General features: G+C 40.9%; 3 protein-coding genes across 3 annotated transcripts in view; 2 read left to right on the forward strand and 1 right to left on the reverse strand. All coding sequences in view use genetic code 11, as the record gives it.

Moving 5' to 3' along the window:
• Positions 1-2,684, reverse strand: part of EGR_00267 (hypothetical protein) — a gene marked incomplete at both ends in the record, with an annotated part of 10,580 nt that extends 7,896 nt beyond the window's left edge. Inside the window, one exon of the mRNA XM_024489516.1 lies at positions 2,396-2,684. Within this exon, the coding sequence (XP_024356194.1) occupies positions 2,396-2,684 (289 nt within the window). The remainder of the gene's footprint in view (positions 1-2,395) is intronic.
• A 10,543-nt stretch (positions 2,685-13,227) lies between these two features.
• On the forward strand, positions 13,228-16,179 carry EGR_00268 (hypothetical protein; the record flags this gene model as incomplete). Its single annotated transcript, XM_024489517.1, has 2 exons — positions 13,228-13,334; positions 15,996-16,179. The coding sequence occupies 2 exons, from the start codon at positions 13,228-13,230 to the stop codon at positions 16,177-16,179; spliced, it is 291 nt and encodes a 96-aa protein (XP_024356195.1).
• Positions 16,180-18,334: 2,155 nt separating this feature from the next.
• EGR_00269 (hypothetical protein) lies at positions 18,335-25,899 on the forward strand (the record flags this gene model as incomplete). Its single annotated transcript, XM_024489518.1, has 8 exons — positions 18,335-18,393; positions 19,359-19,423; positions 21,630-21,706; positions 22,591-22,728; positions 23,484-23,659; positions 24,563-24,632; positions 24,668-24,778; positions 25,846-25,899. 8 exons carry the CDS (start codon positions 18,335-18,337, stop codon positions 25,897-25,899), a joined length of 750 nt encoding a protein of 249 aa, XP_024356196.1.
• Between the last annotated feature and the right edge of the window lie 1,168 nt (positions 25,900-27,067).

Raw genomic sequence — 27,067 nt, forward strand, 5'->3', positions numbered from 1 at the left:
CCATTGTTACGCCTACTTTCTTCTTCGGGGAAGTCTCGGGGCACTATAGTCTTAATAGTAAAGAGGCAGTCACATTGAAGAGATTGTAGCAAACAAGCAATTTGCTCAACGAAGAGATGAATGGGAGTCCATATTTCAATCAGAAAATACAGTTTTTTGTAACGGAAGATTTATAAGCCTCTTAAATGACCCACATTCGCGTCGCACGCCCATGCGAATTTGTGCAAAAGTACTGATGTCTAAAGCAAAACTACCTGTTGCACATTGAGGCCGTTTAAAAACAAATTCCGGGGCACGTTTATCCATAGAAGTATTTTGACAGATCTGTGTACCGTAACAACTCCGATTGCTGGCGGAATATTTAGCCGTATTTCAGACAGAGTTGTAGTTATTACGATCATAAAAATTACATTATAAAGAACTTTGGAAACTTCCATGCATATAACAGTAAACAACCCCTGCTCATTTGTCCATCGTCACAATACACGAACTTGGACTTTTGTTACGTCTCAGGATGCTCAGTAAAAAAAATAAATAAAACAAAGAGGTTTGTCTTCACACCATCACATGTAAATACTCTAAGTGAGTTTGGTCGAGCTATCTTTCACGTCAATCGCACAACTAATAGTTATCACTCTCTAGTTATCTTTACTGGTCTTTATGGCTAAGATATTTCATTCTAACGTCAAGTAGTTCACTTCTCTAAAAACGTTCGTCTAAAGCTGCGTCTATTTCCCCCAGTCTGCCCCCCTTGTGTAGCTTTATTAGTAGGGGACACTTCCCCACTATATTTTTAATCCCTTTCAATTATGTCCACTAGTGAAACACACGGCTCGGACTTTTCAAATGAAAGATCAAAGACGTATGTTTCAGACGATATTTATACGTGTCTTTGTCTGGTCAAGATCGTGCTGTTGTATGGTAAGTTGAAGCTCCCTTTGTTTTGGCAATACGATAGCTTCCAAGCTATCGTACTGCCAACAAAGTTTTAGTTGAACTTTCATGTAAACGTTCACGGTGAATTTGCTATTAGCACCTACGCGTTTCCTGTCAATGTGCTACTTTGCCTGACCTCAGTGGAATGAGCCAGCCTGTGTATTTTCCAAAAAGCCATATAAATGTGAAGCTAGCCACTCTCATAAATTTTTATTCTTGTTAGGCACAACAGTTCAGCGCTCACCTGACTCAGGTCAGTAAATCGAACTTTAAGTACTGTTTTAATAATACTACTACTTACTGGTAAATAATCACGGTAGTTTGCGACTAAAGTACGAGATACTCCACTATCCAACCACTCTTAAAACTTTCTGGACTGTTAATATAAAGATCAGAACAACAGGGTCGTAATTGGAATTACTTGGAATTACTCACTCTACTCTGAAGCCCTTCAATAAGGTTTGTGCGTTCACGGAGAGGATGAATAAAACCGGTTTTGTGGTTAAGAATAACCCTTCTTTCACCCTTACTTTTTATTCCACCGCAGTAGCGTTTGGTAATTTCCTAGTCGCGGTGACTTCGGGATGTGTGCTGAGCGAAGAATGACCGTCCACTTCGTTTGTAAAATAAACCGTTATTATTGTCCCATGGCAAAAAATGGGAGCAACTGATGTAATTCACTCTCAGCAGCAATAGTTTTTGTACCCTATACGACTCACTTTTAACGAAATTGGTGCAGTATAGTTCCAATATTACTCCTTTTTATCTACAGTAAATGGGCAACGCTAATTATCTACACTGTTATAAGTGGAAGGCAAAATCGGACGATTCGTCGGTGACAATTTCATCTCGGACAGTTTGCCTCATTTAAATCATTCTATTTTGCACTCTAGAAAGCAATGCTACTTGTGAAAACATCACTTCCTCTCCTGTTTCGCCTTTACTGTTTCTATATCTAGGCTGGAAATGAACCCAGAACAATAACATAGGCGGAAGTCCGGATACCATCGGGCTAACTTGTGACCTCTTAAGTCTGGGTTTCCCGAATGGCTGTTGTCAACTTTTAAAAACACTACACTCTGACAATATTTCTATTATTGGAAAATAGTTCAAGATAATTATTTGCAATAAACTCAGTGGATTTGAATAATAGCCAATTAAATTCATGTTCCCACCAAAGTGTATTTCTAATACTCTCATATATACTTCTCAGCAGCTTTATAGGCCATTAAGGTATAGAATAATAGATCTGTCTCATTCTTTAAAATCTCAAATAGCCTGTAGCTGGTCATTTGGCGCCTTGACTGAATCATCACAATCGGTATCAAGCGCTTTTACCTCATTTCCCGTGTTCATTACTTACCGGTTTCCTTGAAATGTTAAAGGATACAGTAGTGACTGGTGTCACTCGACTAAGATATCCCTTGCTGTTACAAAGGAAAACCAGTGTTTTGCTTACCGTCAAGTTCAAAAGGCGAGGAAGAGCGTAGGGATCGCCGTGTGTTAGTAGCCGTAGTGACCCGTCTCAGAGATGGATCAAAATCCAACTCGTCGGTGTCGAAGTCAGAGTAGTCTTCGTAAGCGAAAGGTTCCATTCTACTGTGCTGCTTCAGCCTCCGCCTCTGCTGCTGCAGCTGGTGCTGCTTCACTTGTGCCTTACGACCTCCAATCTGCCGTTTGGCTCTCCGTGCCAAGCAATCGATACCGCTGGCCAATAGCCTTCCGCCGTCCCGAACGGTTGCTTGCATGTGTGTGGGTGTACGTTCGGGGCACGTCCATGAACTAGTGCGCACACGGCCACATCACTATCGTTAGGTTGCCACAACTACAACGTCAAGGTAATCCATCCCATCTGCTCCCATGTTTTGCAAAATTTAATGGACATATTTCCATCCCGGCTACCTTATGCGACGGCTACCTGTTTTAATATTACGGGAAGCAGTTGATCCGGTGCAGGAAGAATCAGATTTAACAAAGATGGGAATCCTGAGGATAGGTTTTCCTTGTCTTGTTCACTTTTTTATGATTAGTCACCATGCAGCACGCTGGCCACCAACATTACTTTGTATAATTTGGCTTAAGGATGAGGAAATGACCTAATAAGGCCTTTTATTACGTTAAGGATATTTTTTATGGAGTCACACATAAAAATTTATTGCTTTGCATGGGCAGGTTGTACATTGCACACTGAACTTCCAAAATATCAGTTAGTGAAGTGGTCTTAGTAAACCACAAAAATAGTGGTTCCCAAAAGGCTTTTATGTTTCGTATGGGTGATGAATATTTTAGTAGTATATTGTGCATAGACAGCGTCCCATCAATCCATTCAATGTGCTATCTTGAAGAAAATGGCCGTATGTAGAAATCCAGCTCACTGACTGCAGGGTGGAGGCGAAGTCTTGAGGTGCGCTTTCTCCCAGCTTTTTTTGTTGTCGAATTCGAGTCATTACGGTTTCAAGCGTGAGTAGAAAAGTCGTTGAAGAAGCTTTTCTCGGATCCACATTGTTTGTTAAGTAGAATTGGGTTAATAACGAAAAATGTAGTGTGTGGACTTGCTTGTATCATTTTAAATGAAAACATCTAGATTTAAGACACTTTATGGCAAAAGTGAGCAACAATCTCATTAAAAACCTCGAACTTTCTACAGACTTGCTAGCCAAGAATCACAGTTTCAAGTGCGTCGACCTTTTATTCTGAGAGATCCTAATGCCTACGGAAAAATTGCGGGGATATTGGTGTTTTGGAGTCGGCACAAAATTAGCATTTTATTCATTATTATGCTCTACTCACAAATGATTAGTAGCAAGCTTCCATCAAGGAAAGTGTCATTTTCACTATGGCTCAACTATTAACACTTTTGAGATATTTATTTCCCAAAGAATTGAAAATTCATCAATATCTACACCAGGTTACTCAGTTTTTTTTGATGGCAAAATCAATTGTTTGTTTGCAAATTTGCTGTGCGAATATTATAAACTCAACGGCGCCCTGTAAGACATCTGTGACACTTAGGAACTTCCCTAAGGACGAAAGATGACAACACTTAAAAAAAATACAAATATATTCAGCACACAATAGGACTTAGAGCTACTGGCACGATTCGAAGGCCAGCCCATCCAGAGAAGGTACAATGGAGGAGCATCTAAGTAGCCTCCTCCAAAACCGGGAATTGATTAAACAGTCAACGTGTTGCGTCAGCACGTAAAGGTGATATTTTACTCATCAGCATACTCAATCGTCTCTTTGCCTTAATCAACTTGTATTCTATTCGAAGTCATAAGTATCAAATAAACTGGATCTGTTTAACATTTGGCTTCCGCATCTATTCTTTATGCATTAAAGAGGGGAATTGGTATATTCGCATATTTTACCTCACCAGTTGATCATTAAGAACAATCGCAAGATCTGTTTGCACTTGATTACTAATATGGCGTAACAGTTTCTTCATTACTGCAATTCCGCAAGATATATTTCCGCAATTAAAAGTGATGCAGTCTAGATAGCGGGCAGTGTGTTGCCATTTGTCAGGTACTATTGTTACGCATCTCTTCTACTTTAGTAATTAAGAAGAGTTGGGATTTTGATGCTTGTGAGGGTTCGTCACAAAAGTACGCACCAGGGGGCTTCATTTGTATCTGCACCACGATACTAATTCGACGTGCTAATCGCGACTGCGCTCATAACGAAAGCGTGCGAATGCTTACCCTTCTAGCACATCAAATCGGCTGAGACTTCCGAGTGAGCGCCCACTTTAAGTCAACACGAGATCAAGCCTTCACAATTGAAAATCTTTTGTACTCCTCACCGCATCATTCTACTTTGATATGTGATATGCTCCTGATATCCCATGTGCACCATTCATTTCTATGCTGTTGGATTTGTACCACGTTTATTATTTTTGCATCAAATACGGCACAAAACGTTTGGTTGTATTTATATGCCACTGTTTGACGTCTGACGACATAACGCTGGACGTGTGACCTATGGCATAATTTCACAGGTTTGACCGTCACACGAGCAATCTAACGCCACAGATTATCTTTCCACGTTGATCCTCCCCCTCTCACTTGTACATGTGCTAACGTTGTACTGAATAATCCACATTTTTGTCTCTACGCTTCTTCTGTAGAATTTTTTCCATGACTGTTCTATCGGACGCTCTCTTCTTCTCAGAAGGGCGGCGAAGTCTGCGCACGTATCTGTGACCCAAGTGGGTCGTTTGCGGTGGACATCAGCTGAGTCTGACATTTGAGCAAGCTCCAACTTGTTCGGCCCATCATCGTCTTTGAAATTCAAATAATGCTCTCTCTTAATCAGTATCTGCATCAGAATCATGCATCTGTTCATGGAATACAAGCTGAAAGCCACTGTTTTAACACTTTCACTTGGAGTAAGCCAAAGCTAGTTCCAGCTTCGTTTAAATGTAATCCAATGTGCGTTGAGGTACTTCAGCGTATCACCTTCACTGTTAGGATCAAAAATGACTTGGTGGGTCAAAAGTGAGGAAATAACCGTTGGTACAGAATTCATCTACATGGTGGGAATTCTTCCCATAATGTAGCTTAGGGGATTCTTGCGTGAGAGAGATGCACAAGGATGTGTGTTCTTCTTCGTATTCTCACCTATTGGTGTTGAGTCAGTCTTTCGTTTCGTCCCAAACAAGTCCTATCTGTGAACCGCGGCCGGTATCAGCAGCATGGAGGCAAAGCCTGTATGCTAGCCGTGCGCCATACTCTCCTCCAAGGGCGTGCAAGTGGGCCTAATTAGTCACCTAAGCGACGCGTCTTTTAGGTGGTTCAAACATTTGAAATCATAATCCCGTGAATAAATGAATGGACTCCTTGAGTCGGCAAGATGTAGTTATTTAGTATGCACATCTGGTCATATAACTACAATTCATAAAGTCCTCTTAATATGCGCGTCTTTGAATTATTAAATGAGGAAATGAAATATAATCGATGATATGGAACACAAGTCCAGCAGTTTGGGTTTACAATTCCACCCTTAAAAGAGTAACCGCTTCGGTTTTCTATGTGTATATCTGACTTAAACGGCCCAAAATATGTAGAGGTCTCTGAATGGTATTTAAAACATAGATTGGTGTCACATTGGAAAATTCATTGGTGGTTCGTATGCACTGCGACTCCTGATTCCACACACTATGTGCTTATTCAAATCTCTTAGTAGCCACTACAAACCCACAAAGTCAATCCGCACACACTAAATTAAAAAATACGAGCCCTGTGCACAGTGAGGTTAGGTTGAGTATCACGACTTGTTAAACCTCAACAACACACGCTGACGAAGCACTTTCTGTCTATCGTCAGGCGCTGATTAATTTAGCTGACTTAAAATGTATTCCACCGGGACCGGGAAAATGCGCTCCAAATGTGGGTGTCAAGTACGTTGGATCGTCATTTGTAAACGTGGCTAGCTTTCACGCGTCGCCGCCCTCATAGGCTACTCCAAATTGGCGACGATCGATAATGGAGTGCGTGCTGCAGAAAGCGCACAGGTACGCCAACACGCAAGCCAGCACGCATACACACACTCACCGCATCAAACTGTCATCCTGGTGCACAATGTTGTTTCTCACACGTGGGTGTTGCACTTACTGCCGCCTACGTGCCAGCTCTCTCGCTCCCTCTCTATCAGAGTAGCCGTTTGTCACCCACCCCACCTCACCAGTTGTGCTTCAAAGGGACGCGCACGTGCACCCACATGCACACGCACAGGCCTACGCATGCAAGCCACCTGTGTGCTTGAGCGCGGACGCACGCACGCATTTATGACGTCACCGCATACCTTTGCGCTCTAACTTGCACCGCGTGGCACCAGGACCAACAGGCACCAGTCGACTTAAACGCACTTAGCCGCCTTAACAATCCTGCTTACATACTTTCCTCCAAATAGTTTTCCTCCTCCCCCTCCCTCCAATTTATGAGCAATGGCCTCTTAGTGTGTATCTTTTATTGGGTAGGAATGAAGTAAGCATCATCGTAGCATCCATTGTCGGGTCTGTGAAAAACCATGATAAAAGCAAGCGAAAGCTCAAATTTTAAATTTTCTTTGTATGATAATCGATCCTGAGAGGAAATGCGCCAGAACGACAGGGCCAGAGCATGACCGCACTTGCAGTGACTCCTTCGATAGTGAATCCGCGTTCCGCCTAATAGCAAATTCCAGTTCCAATCTCTCTCGCTCGATTTAGCTCTCTGAGTTTTTGTATATGTGCAGTATAAAGTGCAAATGAGCGCGCGCAGTTGGCTGCAACAATGCGAAGGGCTTGTGCGCGGAGCGTGTGTATCGATGGGCGTCGCGTTGTGGTCGCGCGCAGCACTGAGTATCGATTTTTCATTATCAGTAGGCCACGTGGCTAGCGTAGAGTGCACCAACCGGCAGTACTTGCTCTTCTACTTCTCCCGTCCCCAACCCCCCAGGCTTTGCGGTTGCTGCATCGATACGACCAACCGCTTAAGTTAAGCATTGCTTTTTCACTGACTTCTTGAACTTGAAATTTGCAATCGCCTACAAATTTTGTTTAGAGCTTTTCATTAAAGCTAGTTTACTACTCATAGCTTTAAGCATTTTATACAAAGTGAGATAAAATAACGAATAGCATAGGTCTAATGGTATAGCTCACTGCTTTTTTCAGCTCCGTAAATAATCCTTTAACGTCTGAGAATTGATTAATCACAGAAACTTCCTTTTCATTGCACTCCTGGCGGTCAGAAGCACGATTCTTTTCACCTTATTCACATGTATCAACTTTAGTGGATGCAGAACCTTTAAAACGCTCCATCTGTCCTTCAAAATGATGGTACCTACACCCTCATCAGAGCCAAAGCTGATCGGTTAATTTTAGTCTTTTGCAGTTAGCTAGGCAATGTCATAGTATGCGACGGCCAACAAATAAGGTCACCAAACCGGTGAAATAGACACCTATAAATTACACTAATTTAACTGATCTGCATCTTCGGGGCCATTGTCTTAAAACGCTGATATTAAAACTACCTTAGAAATGCTACTAGCTACTTTAACTTGCAACCCACACGAAGAAGTGAAAAGGCAATAATCCACTCAATCTAACGAAATTTCTTCCCTTATAGGTGGCTTTTACAAGAGTTAGGAAGATTTGGAGATTCAATTTCCTCTATTTTTGCATTTATAAGAAAGTTTTTTTGGAAGGTGTAATTGCAGGTGGTACAGTTTCTTAAATGCTCTTCAAGATAGTGTAAGACTGCGGTCCTAATTTTGGGTTCAAGATTATGTAGCCATTGAAAGTACTACCGGCAAGATCATCGATGGGAACTGTAAAGTAGAGGCTCTAATGAGGTTTTAGTGCTTTAACAGTAAGGGAGTCGAGTTTCTAGCCGAGTTCGCCAGGGCAAATTTACGCAGGACTTTTGTGCTTCAACCTACTAGTTAGTCCTGAAACCAACGCCGACTGCGCATGACAGTGGACTGAAATTAGGCAGGGCCACTGCCTAAATAGGCCAACTTCAACCATTTGTCTCAAAAGTGGGCTCAATTCTGTGTGGGTAGTGTATGTACAAGTGCTTGCCTGCGCAGCAATTGTGATTGTTCTGTGACCGTCTGAGGCCATTGAACAGTAGCCTTGACCTGAATTCTACTTTACCAATGCCCTCACTGTCTGATACAACCAACTGGCACCAATGGGATGCTTGCAACATGAAATCTACCTTATCTAGGTGCAATATCTCCGTATTGGCCAAGTATCCCCACACGTTATCACATGCTTTGCTTTGATGAAATATATTTCTTCCTTTCTTTGCAAAACTCAGCTGTAACCTCCTAAGGTTGAATATATTGAATGATAAGGAGAGTAGCATGCTTTTCAGGTCCACACATCTCCTTTAATCAAAATCCAAACCATTTATCTTAGGTTATCCTACAGAAACAGTGAACCGGTGTGCAGCTTGTAATCGTTATCATAAATTACGTACTTATGACGATTTTTATTTCTCCATAAGCATAAATTCATGCAAGTATCGTCTTCCTCACCAAGAATGCGAAGTGAAGGCAAAGTGAGCTAAACAATGGTTTCTGGCGGCTCGTATGAAAGTATACCGCGTTAGAGCGAAAAGTGCTCAGATGCACGCGGTAAAACCCTGATTTAAAGCAAAGGACGTTCTCACCTCCCGGTATGTCACCTCGTCACTCATCCCCTATTATAAATGAAGCAGCGCCCAATGAAAGTAACAGTTAATCTTTTGCATCAGAACAGCCTTTTTCTTCCTTGACTAGGGGAACCGCAGGGGAGATGCTATGCAGTTCGGTAGCACCTTTACAAATGTTGAGGAATAGGACACGAGTATTTCGCTGGGCCCACATAAACCAAAGAAATCACTTGGCCAAATAAAACAACGTGAAACATTCGAGGTACTTACCCACTTTCTGATAATGCTATAGACTACCCTTCTACTGGAAAACAGTAGAAATTACTGCTACTATCAGCCTCATTACCTAGAGAAACAACTCAATAATCCTAACAATGATAAGAAAGCTTGATGCAATGCACGTGGAGCACATTACGATTCCAACTAAGATTGGTGACAAAATTGAGTAGATCTTGAATGCATTTGATACTGAAAGCTCACAGAAAGGTGAACATACACAACTGTGTTAAGGCAATGCCTCAGCCATCAATACAAACAAAATTACTAGATGATTTTCGTTCGTCGTTAAAAAAGTACACGATGTTATCAGAAACCATTTCAATTAGTCTTCACCATGAGGAAACCAAATTAAGTGCTCTGTTGCGAATGTTGGTGACCCGTAGCAGCATGGTGATTGATTAGTGGCGTCATTGCGTGTTGTTCTGGCTCCCGCGCATCTACGCTGATCATACACATCTCCTCCTTTCCTCCCTCCCCATCCAGCCACCTGTGCAATTGCTCACTCACGCACCCGAGTGCGCTACTTGTCTTGCCGCCAAAATACATCGCTTTCTCCTTGCTGACGTTGCACACGCGTCGATTCACGCCTGATCAACCAACGGAAGCTATCGTCGCCGTCTCTACTGTCGGCATTGCACCACCGCTATCACCGACATTTAATGCTCTCCGATGCTATCATTTGTCAGCCCTTTGTCTGGTGACCCTGTGGCTTCGGCTTCTGTTTCGCTTAACAGCTAAAACATCACACCACTAACGCAGAAACTGACCTCCGCAAGTACGCACCGCTTGTGAAACAAAACTGGCTAGTTATTCGTAGTGATGCAATCCATAAGGTATTTAGCGTTATTTGCACGAAGCTCTTCTCAGTTCATTCACTAGGGCATTTTAAAGTTCTGGTTTCAAAAATTTGTTTACGTTGCAAAGCTTTGGCAGATGTGCAATGTAATACTCAACCATCGCTCCGTATTTTGCATTCAAAACAATTATGAAAATCTATTTCTAAAGATGGCATAGTAGAATTTTAATGCATAATCACTATTAGCTAACCTCTGAATTTGCGCTCAATTTACACAGCTTCATTTTGAATGATTCCTCTTCTTTTGCTTAAAAAACTCCCTTTTATTGGTGCTTTTTCGGTTCAAAATAATTTTCCAAACTAGCAGCGGAGTGTGCAATATGTCCATTTAATGCAGGCAATCGTCGAATGATGAAAAAACGAGTAAAACATGTAAAAATATGTAGTTTTTATGATAAAAACTCAAGGATTCTAATGCCCAAATGTGTAAATCAGTATTCCACTAATGATGGGATTCTTTTAGCCTGATTTGATGCAAACTAAAAATAGAAGTAAACGTAAGAATTAATACCTTGAGTACCACTGTGCTCATGACAACCATCCTGTACATTGGTATTGTTTTGGCGTAGAACAGGAGCAACGCCCGCCTGGTGTGAGCATTTAAAGCTTCCATATTTCAAAAAATGGATTTAAGGTAGCCAGATAAGTTAGTGTGGAAGTTTACAAAAAGTAAATTACGTAATAAGGAGAAGCTTTTTAGAGCTTTTGTCATTGTTACAAGCTAGAGATTCTGTTCCATTGAGAGGTAGGCTTGTGAATTCTACTTTTACAAAATGCTCCTTCCCCAGAAGCAAACGACATATTCTCAAATTCCCTCATTTTTACCTCACCTTTATTCCCAAACTACTTATTTCTCGTGAGAAAGTTTAATACCAAGAAGAGTAATAATTACTTGGATAAATATGGGAAGAATACCGAGGATGCGCATGAGGACGTAGCGGATGCATCCCTCCTCCCCATCCTCAAGTGTATATCTTTTCATGTGTCACTTGTTACGTAGAAGATTTGCGCTGTTTTGCAAGAGCGAGATTTTCTCCCAGATGACTAGATAGTTCGGGATATTTCAGAATAAGTTTTTTCTTGCACATTTTTAAGTTGTGCCGTATCTAGTAGCCAGATTCGAACAGGAAATTTAGGGAGGGTAATTGTCCGAAGTACATCGCACACGCGCGCAAAGCAAGAATAACCTTCTGCGGCTGAAGTGGTGCGTAACTTAGGTAGGGTATTGGATGATTGTTTGGAATAACCAAATAAAATTTTGCTTAACTTTGAATTAAACAAAAAAGTAACTTTCGTCACCATTTGGTCAATGAGCGCTTTAAATGGGAAAGGTGAAAGAAGTGGTGGACATACTGATAATCTTTGAAGCTTATTGTCATCTGTTAGTTCATTACAAATAGGCGACGCCTGTATATTTAACGGTTTTCGCTTTGATGTAATTGCAAACCCATTGTTTCATTACTCAAGGTAAAAATTACTAGAATTAAGTGAGAGGTAATCGCGAATTATTTTATTGATAGCTGTAGCAATTCATTGCTGCTATCAAGAAGAGTCTATCTGAATGTGATGCTCAAAATGTAGTGAAAAATCACCAAAATCAAATTATTCATTTCAATTATATTCAGGAGAGAACTGTCTAGGGGTTATGTAGCAAACTGAGTGAGAGGTTTCAGCAGCTTCTGAAGTGGAATTGGAGTCGTAAGGCATAAAATCTCGATTTACATCTATCAGGTTCAACCGATATTTCATGGTACAAGGTTTAGTAATAGCATAAGAATAATGGGTAAGACGATAGAGGAATTTACCAACATCTATTAACGCTTCACAATGCATTAAAAATCGCATTAAATTTGTACCCAGAAGCTGCATTTAGCTGAACCGAAAAGCCACAAAATTGTTCATTTGGCCGAACTTTGGAATAAAACTTTCAAACTAGATGGTTCAGCCTTCACCCCCTAAAGCTCTACTGACTATGCTTAAAAATCGCGCATTGGACTTGTCGCACATTCATCGTAGTCGAATTCATTGGTCAGCTTGTTAAAAAATTAGCTAACCATTCGTAGGATTTATTCAAGACAGCGTATTCAGATCCCTTAAAGGAATGGACGAAGCGAAATCAAATATTAGTAGTAATCCCCAAAATTATGACGTAAAATCACTTTTTGATCAGCTTTAGGACAGGTCGTTTCACAAGTGCAGAGAGGCGTGAGTACTGCAATAATTCTTCACACATCGCTTTTGCTCAGACTGTTTCAGACTTGTTTTTGAACCAGAATCCACGGCTGTTGTTTTTCTTAGAACTCGGTACCCCAGTTTGTTTTACGTGCTGGTAGGACCGATTTTAAGTCACCGTGGATAGGCCTTTGCAACTAGATCTTAATTTTACCTCAGCGAGAAGAAGTGCCTTCAACTCGTAATTTATGACTGCGATTTACGAACGCCTAACCAGAACGGTGTACTTTTAACAAAGTGAGCAATTAGGAAAAAGTTCAGGAGCCCAAGGTAAACTGTCAAATATGAGTACTTGCGATGTGGAGGCAGTTAAGTCGCCTGACCATTAACCAACTGGCTAATTGTGTACTGTGAAAGGGCGATACCCCTATGAATGTGCGCAATAATATGCATTCACACATGCAGAGTCGAGCCAACCGGAGTCGTCTTTACTGTCTGTCTGGGTGGTCGGTGACCTTGGCAGAAGAAAATGATGATAGATGCCAAAAAATACTTGTATCTGCACGATAAAAATTAAATTTTTTGCCTTGCTTATGCTCATATGCACACGTATACACACGCACTTTGTGCACGTGCCACGTCGATGGTGGCACGAGCGCTTTTGCGTGCAATCGATTGGTGCGCTGCGGTGCGTGCACACAACGTACACGCACAGTAGCAGTGCAGCCAATGAGATAGTTGGATCGAGTACGCATACACACTCACGCACTATGCTATAAAACATCGTCGACGCTGTTGTTTCTCCAGTTGAATCACCTTCAATACGTGGTATTATGCGCTTGCATGCCTCTGCCTACGTTGCTCCGTGTAAGTTTCTTCTATACACTCTCCTATGCCCCGGGACCGTTGTTATACTCCATCTTCACCTCAAGCACGGCGCTGAGATTAATGTGAGTTGTGTGTCCATGCGCACAAAAGCATGCTTGAGTGTATGCACCGAACGCTGGGTAGTCGTTGCATTTCCACACTGCTGCAAGGTAGCAGCTGAAAGAGGGTGAAAATGCACCAACTATCTGAGATATCGATGCACTGAGCACCAGGATGATTTTACATACCCCCTCTTGCTCATAGGTGGTGGGTAGAAAGTGCCTTTTACAACATGCTGCCTCTATGAGATCCACTTATGTTTGTAAATGCATTTTCTGGCCCGTAACCTTGAGCAATTGAACTGCATAATTGTGAGACCTTTTCTATGTATTACAGGTCATTGACTTCACAAATGCATTTTCAAATCTACAATTTATAATGACCAGAATTTATTTTGCCTAACAATTCTTTCTCCCATTAATAGAACTAAAATGTCAGTCAAAGCTCTGGTTAGTACGCCAAAGCCCAGCAATTTTGCAATACTGAGGAAGGTAATGTAAGTCTCGGAACAGAATAAGTTGGCCTCTTAACTTTAATACCCCTATTCATTTTATTCTAATCTTTATAATTTAATTCGACGCGAATTTGTCAAATACTGCATAAATATCTATTCAATCGCCACAGTCTTAGCAATGATCATATGCTTTTTATTAGGGAACATGGACTATTTTATTTAAGGATGGAAGTGATATTGTCTTGAGGCCATCAGCACTCACCTTCGAAACTTGGCCACTTATTCCCCCCACATCATTACTGATTCATTTGACATTCGAAGATTCCGCAAGTGAATGGTCAAACACATGTTAGCTTCATAACAGCCACTTCAAGCAATCGCAGCTGTATATAAAAGTAAAATAGACAGCCCTATTCTCACTGTTTTAACACCTTTTTACATTTCACCGTAATCATTAGACACAAAGTTGAGTGCATTCCATGACTACTTTGAAGACTAGTGCACCTCAAAGTAACATTTTTTTTGAAAGGCTTCAAAAAAAATACGCAAATTGCAGCGCATGCGCTGCAGTATTCGTGTGATTTTTAATTCGATTCATCTCTTGGATTAAAACCCATGTGGAGTTTCCGCCTCCACCATCCACTGCAGGAGGCAAGTTACACCGGGGCATGCCGAACGGCAATCAGGAGCTTGTATCGCTTCGCCAATTACAATTAGACGTCAAGATTTCCATGGATTTAATCAAGCTTGGCCTAAGTTCTGATGGCGATCATTTCGCTTGGAGTGCCAACAATCGAACCTATTGCATTTATGTAAACTTAAATGCCTTTTTTACCGAAGACATATTTAGCCTTGAATTTTAAGAGACGCCAGAGCCCCTTAAACCATCTACAAATGTCTGTACTTTTAAGCCTTTATTTCGATTACCACTTTCTGTGTTTTAAATAAATTTGCTAAGCTTATTAACTTCTTGTTTGCTCTCAAGGTTAGGGTTCCACTTGTACAGATTACATGTTTTGTTCGAAGGAGCCAGTTTGTGTACGACATTGAGCGAGCATGAACTTTAAGTTGGAGTACATTACAAGTTTATCCAATGACAGTTATACCACTACAAAATATTGTTGGGATCAAAGTAAAGGCTGCAAGTCAAACTAAACAAGCCACTAATGGCTAATTTTACGAGAGTTTTGGTTATTTCATCTAAAATGCTACGAAGTCTTTACCTGATCGTATTTTGGTGTTTAATGGTGAATTGTTGCCTTGAATAACATTACGAACCAAAACAGTTAGGAAACCATGAACAACTGTGGCGATTAAAATGTTTTGTTAATGATGCTAAGTTAGTGATTGCTGAATTCGCCTGAAACTTGATAGTGAATATACGTATCATCAGTACGGCGAGGTGATATTTTGGAGTAGTTGCATGCGCTTTGAAGGATATAGCAGTGATTTTTGTTGACTTGAGCATTTCACTTCTCTAGTACTTTGTATCAGTTGTAAAAATGGAAGATCTTTTTATCAATTTGAGGATTGTTCCATGCGACAAAGCAGGCCAGGTAGGGGGGAAGAGAGCATTCTTTACTCGTAGCCAAGGTATCGGAACAATCGACCCTCGATTCCCGACTACAGTACGTAGTGTCAAGTAAATACCTAAATTTCTGCTCAAGGGTGTTCGCATACGTAAACCAAAAAATACCAGTTATATCGATGGCATTTTCGCAAGGTCTTGGTGATATGGATATTTCATTTGCCACAGATATACAGAGAGGGATCTAATGAAGACCATGATGCGATGACGTATTTGTTGTGGCACGCGTTCCATCCGAAGTCAGTTGTAGGGAATGTATATGCAATGTATAATTCTAGAAAATTGTAAGGCTACTATTTCGTTAGAAATTTGTTCTACCAGAATGGCTGATTTCAATATATTATGCCTTAGTTTTACAAGATTTACACCGTGCTCGCCTTGTGTATGTAATTCGTGCATTAACAAGCCTACCGAATGATGTGCATTTACATATGAAGATGTGGTTTCTTCTACTGTCTCGCGATTCGGTTTACTATCTGTAGCATGATTCTCTTGACTTCTGTCAACTTGTGATAAAATCCTTGCCAGGATTATTTGCGTTCCAACATTTACAGGGATAACTCGGGCACTGTGACGTAATGAAAGACACACAAATAATCAAGAATTAGTGTAAACCATCCTGTGTTTGATTCCTTCATGCAGCAGCATCGGCAATCATCTGGCCACCCGCCAGAACCAATCAAATCAGCCGCGTGTTGGAGAAAAGGCGCTAAGAGGGAAAATGGCATTCCAATTGGCCGACCATCCAATTGGAAAGGGGCAAAACCTGACGCGGGGAGAGGGAGAGAGGGGTGGAGAGACGGTGTCCTCTGCGCAGATCAAATGATAGGCTAGTGGTGAAACTAACGAATTTAAGATGCGCCAAGAATGAATATGAAAATACAGCTAAGAAGATTCCCTTAATTTATAGTTTCCAGTGATGCTTACAAACACAAATCAATGTTTTTGCTTGAAATACAACTTTTCTCCAGTTAAACCTAATATTACCATATTACTGTGATTTACGGATTAAATTATTGGACGATGTATAGTCATAAAACTCCTTTGTGGATGTCAAATAGAAGGATATATAGTAAAGTTTTTCTTAGATTTCTGTTTATCTGTCTTACTTTCCTTTGGGTTTATAACCGAGATGGCCCGATATATGGCTTAAGCGGGAACATGTGACTGAAATAAGTCAAAGAGCATTTTTAGGCTAACCAACTGTATTTCAGTCACAATTTTTGCAAAAAAACGCATTGTGTGGTGGTGTGTGACCTTGCGTCCTCAGGTGATTTGGTTGATATTAGTCTGCATTATTGTCCTCGTGTTAGTTAGAACCAGGACCTAGGCTTAGCGACACCTTAAGGTAACAGTGGTTGCAGTCAGTTGCACTTGCGTGCATTCTGCAGTGATATTAGGCACCCAAGCACACTGACGGATAAATCGCTAGAGGTGCGCGTGTGTGGGAAGCGTGAGCGCAAGATAGAGAGCATAAAGCGCACCACTTCTTGAATGATACACCCCGCATCGTGATGCCTCCTACTATCGCCACAGTCTGGGTGTGTTTATGTTAGGGCGGTTAGTGCTAAGCAGGCCTTATCTCGCTCTCTCTCCACTCGCGACTTATGCGCGTTCCGTACTGTGCTGTGCACGTGGCTTTTGACACCCAGTTTAGCTGCCAGTTGTGTAAGCATCGATCTTTACCGCGTCGACTGGTCCCTCCTTACAGGTGTCGCAAATGATGTTCATAGAACTTACGAGATCATTGCTTCTTTCTACGTACATGTTTTAGGTAAATGCTTCACAGTAGACCTAAATCGACTTCATGCAGTATCCTAATGCCTATAACTTCATCCTATTTAGACCTTAGTGCTTCAAAGTATAGCTATTCAGCCTAACAATTTTCGCCTACAGCGCTCATCTGCTTCTAGTAATGCACCATTGCAAAAAGATCGCTTTTCTAATCCTTCAGAACTTACTGTCCTGGAAAATCACTATTTAATAAACTTAACCAAGCCTCAAAAGTACAGCTAGTGGGTTTTTTGCTGATTATTGCCAGACAATCCTAAGATCCTTGGTCACAATATGAGAACACACTTAACTTGATACTTCTTGCACTTGGTGGTGAAGATATTTTTGGGAAACAACTGTCACCGCCAAAGAGGATTTGAATGATTGACATAGCAATGCAAACTAGGCTTGTTTTGCCTCCCCTTCACCATGTGTAGTTGCATTTATTACACTCTTGTGACCAAGATATCTTCTAAACTTTCGAGTGTCAACGAAACCTTATATTAATCACTGCCTTAGTAGTCGTCTTTACAAAGGAGGATTAACAAATGGCGTGTTTGTTAGCACCTTGCATCCACTCTTAACGAGCAAACCCAGCATTTTAAGATAGTGTGAGACGCCAGAAAGATAATGAAACCGCTTTGATAGAGTGATAAAAAAGACACCCTTTTTCACAAAAAAATTCACTAGTGTCATGAAAGTTTGCAGATTTCAAAAAAGGCACCAAACTAGCTAAACATTCGTTAGTTCTCTTCGACATCCGACGGCACTAAGTGTTTGACAAAATCATCAACAGGGTGCTCTTTCAGTGTACTTTACAGTCAGAACGCTGAATGGCGCTGTGCCGAAAAGATGATATTGCTATCTGTGGTAATATACTGACATGTCATTATTTAAAGCCTTATGTCTGAAGAAGAAGTCACTTATTTTAGTCTGATCAGTTGCATCCGTAAGTTTACCTATCAACTTGCACCGTAATCGCATTTAATCGGGTGAGTGTTTTGTGCTCCGAAAGCGAAGCTACTTAATAGGCAGAATTTCTGTGCGTTGGAGCGTGTGTATGTGTGGGTGCGTGAATAAGCCCCCATACCCTCATATGCCCCAGCTTAATGACCCGAATAATTAGAGCGTGAGAGTTTTCGTAAAGTTGAGAAGAGACTTTGGGAAATTTTGAGCATGGTGGGGGAAGATTTGTTACTGATTTACCTATGAAAGCTGCTACGTCAGTTGATGTTTTGCTGCTTCCGACTGATTATTGCCTCGAAAGGTAAAATTCGATCCCGGAGGTAGGTAAACGCACTTTGAAATCACAATTATATATATACGATCATCTGGAGGAAAGTAAAGCGGCTCTTCGTGTGATCGCTGTTTGTAATACTATCACCGGGATTTCATTAAAATACAAATTAAAACCGGATCGACGAGAGGGTAGGTTGATTCGTCTTGCGGTCTCAAATTCGTATCCTGGTGTCGGGAGAATGTTTGCTTGCGTTTTGCTTCTACCAATCCCTATAAGGAAGCCTCAAAGACTAAGAACCCAAACGATAATTAGCAAAATGTATTGTGTACAAAAATCTCTGATAGCCTGCATGACATGTTAATGACTCTGGTGTATTTTTCAATTTGTAATTTTATTTTTGACCAAAGTTTAGCATCCGCGTTGAATAAACAGAACATGGCAACAGCTTAGTGTATCATCCAACTATCTCTCACGCTAAGACAATTACTTCAACCCGTGGATAGTGAAAGCCGTGCAAAATGTGCTATCCCAACAGCATTTGGAGGTTAGCTCGTGGAAGTCACTTACCTAGGGATAGTAGCACTTCTCCACTTGGCCAAATGAAGCTAGTGTTGCAGTTACTACATCACAATGGCTTAGGGACGATCCCCAAATGTAGACTTCACTAATCCATGTCCATTGATGCAGAGAGAGTTATGCTCATCTCACCTCCCTGTTTATATCCTGTGGGTAGCAGTTTTCTTATTCAATTCTACACCACTTTAATTGGAAAAAAGAAACTTATGATTGGAGTTACTTATTCTCAAAAAGCGCACGTTTTCCCTATCTTTCAAAGGTGTCAATTGTTTCAACCACATGAATAATTACTAACCGGTTTGCTAAATAGAGTAAAACTAGCCAATTACAACATTTAATCATAAGGAACAAGTCCTAACACGATTAATGGAGATAGATGAAAGCCCGTCTCCATTTCAATAAATAAATTTTGCCAGATGTGGCTTTTTCCGTGTTGCCAGAGAAAAGTCTTTGATGACTAAATGGCGCTGCCGCAAACAAGGTAATTATGACGGGTCAACTCTGTTTATTTCAACTTATGAGATGCGCGAAAGTAGCGCCTCCTCGGGTGGCACTGCAATAACACGGCAATCTGACGGACAAAGTCTAGACCGCTGGATGTATTCATTGTAGCGCGTCACACCATGTAGGTATGCATGTGTGTGTTTATTTCAACACCTCTAGCCGCAACCAGCACCCCAAACACAAACAGCAAACACGTTGTGTGCGTGTGTGTGCGCGCACGTCGATTGATTGATTGAGGAGCGCTCGAGTGCGCACGTGCGCGCAGTTGTGCGGCAAAGCGTGCACAGTGAGACCACTCGCCACCCGCGCTGCGGAGGAGTGCCAAGTGAATGCGTGCGTATCAACAAATATATTTAATTAGAACATATTCGAAAGTAATGCAATTATTTGTGCTTCCAGCTTGAATGAGCCCTTCTGTCATCAGGCCCTAGAAGGAACGCCATGAAAACAGTCTAGTACGAATTTCCTTTAGCGAAAGTTAACTTTACTATCTGTTTCAGACTCTGCTCGATCGTCTAAAGAGGCAAAAAAACCTAGGTAAATCACCTTCAAACAGTCACGTCTACCAAAGAAGGCTTTCAGGTTCAGTTTATGGACATTAATATGTGAAAATCTGCATTAAGTAATCCGATCTATGCTATATGGTAGTTAATATCATCTGCCTGACCTGGGTATTAGCTTAAGAGGTTTTGCTGAGCCTTTATGAGCGCCTCGGCATTGTTTGAGTAGTATAGTGACAGCACAGGAACATAGTGAGGCAAGATATCTCACTGATTTGAACGATCCTTGCATATGAAGCCGTCCTCGGCTCTGAATATCAATCCCTCGGGAGTATCTGCTAGCCTACCCTACACATAGCTTCTGTGATTTAAGGGATCTAAAAACGCCTCAAACAGAACTGACATTCTGGCGATTAGTCAAAACAGCTTTAATGAAAGTTATCTTTATTAAAACAGCACGTCGTAAATTCATACCTTCATTACCTTTACACAGTCACATTACAAATCAGGAATGGTCAGTATAATTGATCCTCCCGATTTCCCATTTCTCTTTGAGAATTTGTTTAATTGAAAGAGAATAACTTATTATTTATGAACTGAGTCCATCTTCAGCCAGATTTACGGTTACAACGTCCAATATGAGCCTTTTCCTGTGGGACAGGTCTTTGGACTGAATCCTCGGTAAGGCTGGCAGATGTGACAGAAGCAGTGAATTGTAGCTTTAATTGAATGCCTTAAGTGGAATCCCTCTTGTGGAGCGTGTGGCGCATACTGCTCCACCCATGCCAATATTTCTGTGCTTCACTTGACCAAATACACAAACGGCTTAAGACTGCTTGATACTTCGCATTGTTTACAGGATGATTTTAAATGGAACTTGTGTTACCGCATCCTCGCAGCTGTTGGAAGCTTTATCGATAGACCGCTTCACATTACTGAAGGCAAATCAGTCAGAGGGAATTCGTTATGCACCATAAACGAGAGTGCTCAACAAAATCTTATCCTCAAAGAAGGACGAAGTTAATATGTAGAGTGGTGCTGACTGTAGAAAGGAGAAAAATTAAACAAAGAAAAAGTCCTGGAGAGTGGGTTTTTTTCACCTTTACTATTTGTTCCACAAAATTTGCTTCAGAGTATGCACATTGATACACTTTTGAATATGGAATTCCAGCGGAATTTAATAGCAAAGAGAGTGTATTGCTTCAAGAGGAGCAAATAAACAAAGCAGCGTCAATGCCTAGAAGGTGATTTCCTACCCAGAACCGGTTGCGAGGTATCCTATGCCTGTATTTTCAAAATTTTGCTCTATCCAAAAAGACCTTTTTAAGAATTCACCAAATGGCTGCCCATACTAGACCATTTCAACACCCCGGGTCCTCACGTATCCTTTACCAAGGTGCGAATATCACATATACACAACTGATTTCGATCGCTAGGAATAAAACTTCATGCAGTTGATTTCTCAAATGGCATTTTTGCAAGTAGCTCCTTATTTTCAATCGTTTTCAAACAGCAGAACCTAAATAAAGAGATTCGCGATTGGACCGTTGACATAACCTAATGGTGACCTTACACCGTGAGTGTTGTCTGTGTGTACAAATTTCATCATATGGGTCCAGAGGCTAGCCGAGGGTTCAAGAATAATGCAAAAAAACTCAGTATTTCTTTAAAGCGTTGAATAAGAACAAAGTTGCTGCACATCAGTGACAATGTACAAAGGTGAAGGAGAAGGGTTAGAAGACGGAGGCTTGAAAGACGTGGTTAGAATACCGCATCACCGAAGTGTAGGCTCAACATGATATACCAATACCAGAATGCTGTAAAATAATCAGAACATTGAGCCAATTTTAAGCTTTTGGTAGACCTGCTTTCCTGTGAATAAGGAACTCTGTGCTTCAGGCTACTGAGAGTTTTCTGCATTCACAAGTGGTTGATCGACTTGCCAGCAGTATGGTTTGAAGGGGTATAAATTGCGAATGCAAGACAGTCACTAAGCCGCCCAGATGGAGGATACACACACACATACGAAGCGGGTGAGAGTGTGCGTGTGCATGAGAGTAAGAAGGCGTTTTACAAAATAACGGCTTTATAAGAGGCTACGCCCAAAGCGAATGACTATTATGCTAAAGTAAAGTACCTACTTCCAATCATATTCATCTTAAAGGAACAAAACTTACAAATTATGTTTAACACATTTGTCTTCACCCGCCTCTGCCAACCTAGACGAGTTTGGCAAGTTGCTGCATTTCCGTTCCGATAAATACCATTAATTTGCCCCACCGAGGCAGATTAAAGCGTCAGTTCATAATTTTTACCAGGGATAGAAGTCACTGAGAGAAACTAGAAAGAAGTTCTCTATTATGCAGGATCTTGACAAATTGGGATGGGTACTTGCCCAGCTATTTTGACTTTATTTTGACCATGACCTTATGCGCAACGCGGGCCGCAAGGTATCGCGGAAGATCAGACGAGGGAGGAGGTGGCAAGTGGAGATGGAGTTGTGGTACAAAGCCAAAACCGATCCAGTTGGTGTGTTGCTGTGCGCAAGCTTACTGTTCGGGGTTTGACTTTACTGCAGTTAGGCAGTGATGGTTGCATGATCTGAAGCTTGCGAGAGTGGTAAAATAGCTTCATTGCAACTCAGCGATGTCAAAATAACAGCAATAAAGTAGCAGCAATGGTAGATGAGAATTTGTCCGAAATATTTAATGTCATTTTTGGTTCCACTACAGCTGGTGAGTTGAGAAATTTATGCAGTTTGGGATTTATTATTGGAGTTTGGGTTTCTAAATGTTGGTGCCGCGTGTACACGGGCTTTGTTGAAATGCTGTAAGGTAGTGTATCAATATCGCATGCGCATAAAGCTTTCCTCTCTTATGTACAACGGGCCTCGTTACACAAGTCTGCCGTTGTACATATGCAAGGATGATTGAGCACGTCTTTTGCGGTCATACAATGCGAAATTCTGAAGCTTTCAGGCTCCAAGTGATAATGGAAACACTAAGTAAATGCTTCCCACTTTAGCGGTACCTGGAGGATTTCGCCTTTTATTTATTCATTTTCTTGTTGTGAGTTTTATACTCTTCGGTGCACCCATAAGGAATTTGAAAGATAACTGTAATGAAGACAATTTTGTGTATTCAGTGGATTATTACAACAACATTGCTTATTTCAAGTCAAAACTTTGCTCAGATTATCATTCAAGGATTTAACTATTGCTTTACCCGTTTGTATTGACTAACACCTAGTGACTTATCATACAAGCATTTCAAACGGAAATCATAACTTCGTCCTTATTCCAAACTTTGCATTCAAATATTAAACAGTTGGAAAATTCTTTTGTAGCATTTTTGCACCTTTACTGACGGCAACCTACATGCAATTTCTAAAGTCTACTGGACATGTTAAATAATTTATAACCTAAAAACAGTACCAATAAAAGATTTTACCAAATATCTACCAGCGTATAAATAGGATCTGAAACATAGGTGCAATGATTAGCTTATTTTTAAGGAGTTTTTTAAAATTAAAAAGTAGATATTTTTGATGGCAAACTGTTGGAAAAATTGCAAAAATCATTGGAATTTAAACAGGGTTTTATTTATTGAGAATGCTTTGAATGTGAAAAATAAATCCAGTACTCACATTGAAATTTCTTTTAATCACTCAAATGCAGCGATTTTAGAGTTGGCTAACCAATACATACAGTGTGGGTTTGTGCGGCAAAATGAATAAGCGTGCATAGCAATGGCGGGAGTTTGAACTAGGTGTCAAACATTCTTCTCTGGACTTTTGATCTACCTGAAAATGCATTATGTACCCCTATTAGTGTCTTTCTGTCCCAAGCCTTGATTAGCACTATCTATACTTGTTGTTCAAGCAATATGAGCTCCTTCCTAGTTTTTCAAATTTAGTTCAAAATAGGTGAAATGTGCTTTTCCCTTTCACTTTGATTTGGCGTTAGGATTACATCCTAGCTTTTACTCATATGGGACTAGTTCTTCAATACTTGCGTGATTAAAGTCTATTTAATTCGATATTTCGTTAATTCTGAGAGATTGGTTAGTTATTTGTTTTCTTTAATTTTTTTGCTTAAACCAGGGCGATGAGATTTTTAAGCTTGATAAGCAATGCGCTCCGGCTAAAAACGAGGAATTTGTTGCTGACAAGACATGGTTATGCTCTGCTATGTATGAATGTTCTACTTATCGTAAGTCGTTTTTTAAGCTTTATCGTCAGATTTATACACTGTTTGACTTATTTATCTGGATATGCAGACGAGTTTCGCGACATCCTTACAACTCGCTTTCTATAAATGATGAGTTTTCGAGAATCCGTTACCTCGTTGTCGGTCCCGCATTTGCTGCTCTCCTCGAAAAGTGCCATTCAATACGTTTCTTTTTCTCATGGGTAGGGATAAAGATCATGAATTACTTTTCACCCATCTTGCCCACACAGCAAGGCCGCGTAATTTTTGTACTTGCGCTATTTTCGCTTGGAGATGCAAGCTTTCGCTGGAGTAGTCCCAAGCGCAGATACGTTTTTTCTGCATTCAATGCTGCTTGCATGCTTCCAGATAATATGAAAGCATCCTTGATGAGGGATTTCAATTGCAGCTCTATTGGTTATGCAGGTGGGGAAATGTTTAATCTTCTCAACAATCTCACTGACCACTGTATCCAAATCGTATGTATTCAATGCTGTCATTAAATACGTCTTAGGAAGGCAATATTTCCTCTGGGCCACCTTATTGTGCCGAAAATGTGGTCGAATCTTTTTCGTCCGGGATGTACACGGAAGACTTATTTATTCTAGTTGGAGGCGTTTTGCAGGTACTTCACTTTTACTGTAACCACCAACATCATAGATGTCAGTTGTCTATATGACAGCTGGAGAACTTTACCGACTCCGATAGGTTATATTTAAATGACCTGGTGTGGCGCAAACATGGATATTTCGTGAGGCGAATATCCTTTTTTCTTCCCCTGGTCCTGTTACTCTACACTTCATTTCATTTATAAACATATTGTAAAAAATTCTTGGTTTTTGCACAGTCTGCTTAGTGTAATTAAAATGTTCGATTTTAACACCCGCATGGTCCATAAGTGAGAATACTTGTCCTTTGTGTTTTAACAGAACGATGTTACTTCCAGGTTTACTTGCTCTTAGTGAATTTGTTGATCTGCGCGCCTATTTAGTCAAGGCCTAATATAATACCTTAGGGCCTGTTCTTTTAAAGTTACATTTAGGCCTAACCGAATTGGTTTCCAAAGGAAGACTAGTCTAAACCTTTGCTTCAATATTAGAACAAAGGCAATAATGCCTATATGTAACTTGACTATGGAGTTTTGTCAGGAATCACCCCGATAGCTAAACGTATTTCCTCCGCACTCCTTGATTCTTATTTGGCTGGTATCGAACAATCGAATTGCCCATAGATCAGAGCGCGATATGCATTTCATTCACTGTAGCGGAACAGAGTCTCAAACGAGGTCTAGAAATCGCGGACGCGTTCAAGTTTTATGTGGCCGAGGGGATGTTCGAGATTTGCTTTCACGTTCAGCTCCATCAATAAAGTTGTCTACGTATAGAGTCACAAAATCTCACCCCCATCTAGATTCTTGGGAAGCAATTTCGGGCTAGGGCTCAATGTGTGTTAAATCCGCCTTTTGTCCGCAAGCAATTCACGAACTGGAACGAAATCTATTCTTGATGACAGTAGAATGGAGTGTTGACGTAATTTGGCTTCCTCATTTTCTAACCGAGGTAACCGGGTTTATGTGCCACTTATTAGGCACTATTCGACAGCAAAACCTTTCCTATAGGGGCACAAAGCTGATGGACCAACTCATGTTTCACAAATGGCGATTTTTGCTTAACATTAAATTCTATTATACAGGATGCAGTGACCAGTTTACCACTCTTCGAACTTCTGACATTTTCAGATATTTAATACCACTGTTTTAGTCTGGACGCACTTCTGTCGGAATTTGTGTTGCAGTTTTCAGGACCGCAAAGGCAGTCGCCCACGACTTTGCATTAGCCTCCGCGTGTTCGAATGAAAGGTCAAACTGGTGGAACCGGCCAAAATCGAACTCAACTTGGCGCACCACCCCTCGGGCTGCCTGAGTTCTTTCAGTCTGAGATGAGTAAAATATTTCCACCACTGAAGATGAATGAATGATGATCTTGAAGCTCACATAGTGGGTCTATATTCATCTTTTTACTTGATATTATCAAAATTACTTCTCTTATACCAAGGGGCTGCAAAGAACACTTATGAAATAAAGCAATTAAACGGATGGAACGACAAGAAAATGGCAGTTCGTAAAGCGGCCAAAGTTGTCACCGCGAAAGTAGTTGTAACCTCAACGAATATATGAATGCAAATTTTATGTTATTTGAGGTGAGGTTTTAATAAAGGTGCACGATGTAGATGTTTCATTTCAATTTGCCCCGCACAACGTGAACTATATCAGTGCTTTGCAAGAATCGCCAATATTTTCGTGTTGGTCGGATTTTCTATAGATAGCTTGTCAGGAGGATGTTATTTATGGAATTCTCAGTGGGTACTTTGTGTTTAGCGTTCCATGAATCTGAGAATAAGAATCGTACTGACGTATCGATGAAGGACGTATGCTTGCTGATAGTGGAATGTTCCCTATTGAATTATGCCGGCACTTCCGCTTGAAAGCGCAGTCTCTCCGGATATGCTTACGGCCTCTTGACTCTTCTGAACGTCAGTAATATAATCTCTCATACTGGCATATTTTGTTACGACCTCAGGGAAGCCTCGAGATGTTACATTAGTAACAGTAGAAAGACATCCCAATCCAAAAGGTTGAATGTCCTAACCCCTTTAAGTCATCGCCTAGCTGTGACTTCCTTGAAAACCCGAAATGCAACACCGTCATTGGGTGTCTCACGTTTCCGATAATATGTCAGGAAACCCTGGCTTGCCATATTGTAGAGCAAATAATGGCATAAGTCTCACAGGTCGCTCGGACTAAAATTACCTTAAAGCAAACTCAGTTAAACATTATTCTATTCTATTCCTAGAGAGTAAGTTGAAGAAAATGCGTCACGGTTATAATGCAATACGTAGGCTGCTTTTCTAACTT

Source organism: Echinococcus granulosus (assembly GCF_000524195.1).
Source record: "Echinococcus granulosus chromosome Unknown EG_S00001, whole genome shotgun sequence".
Taxonomy (NCBI): domain Eukaryota; kingdom Metazoa; phylum Platyhelminthes; class Cestoda; order Cyclophyllidea; family Taeniidae; genus Echinococcus; species Echinococcus granulosus.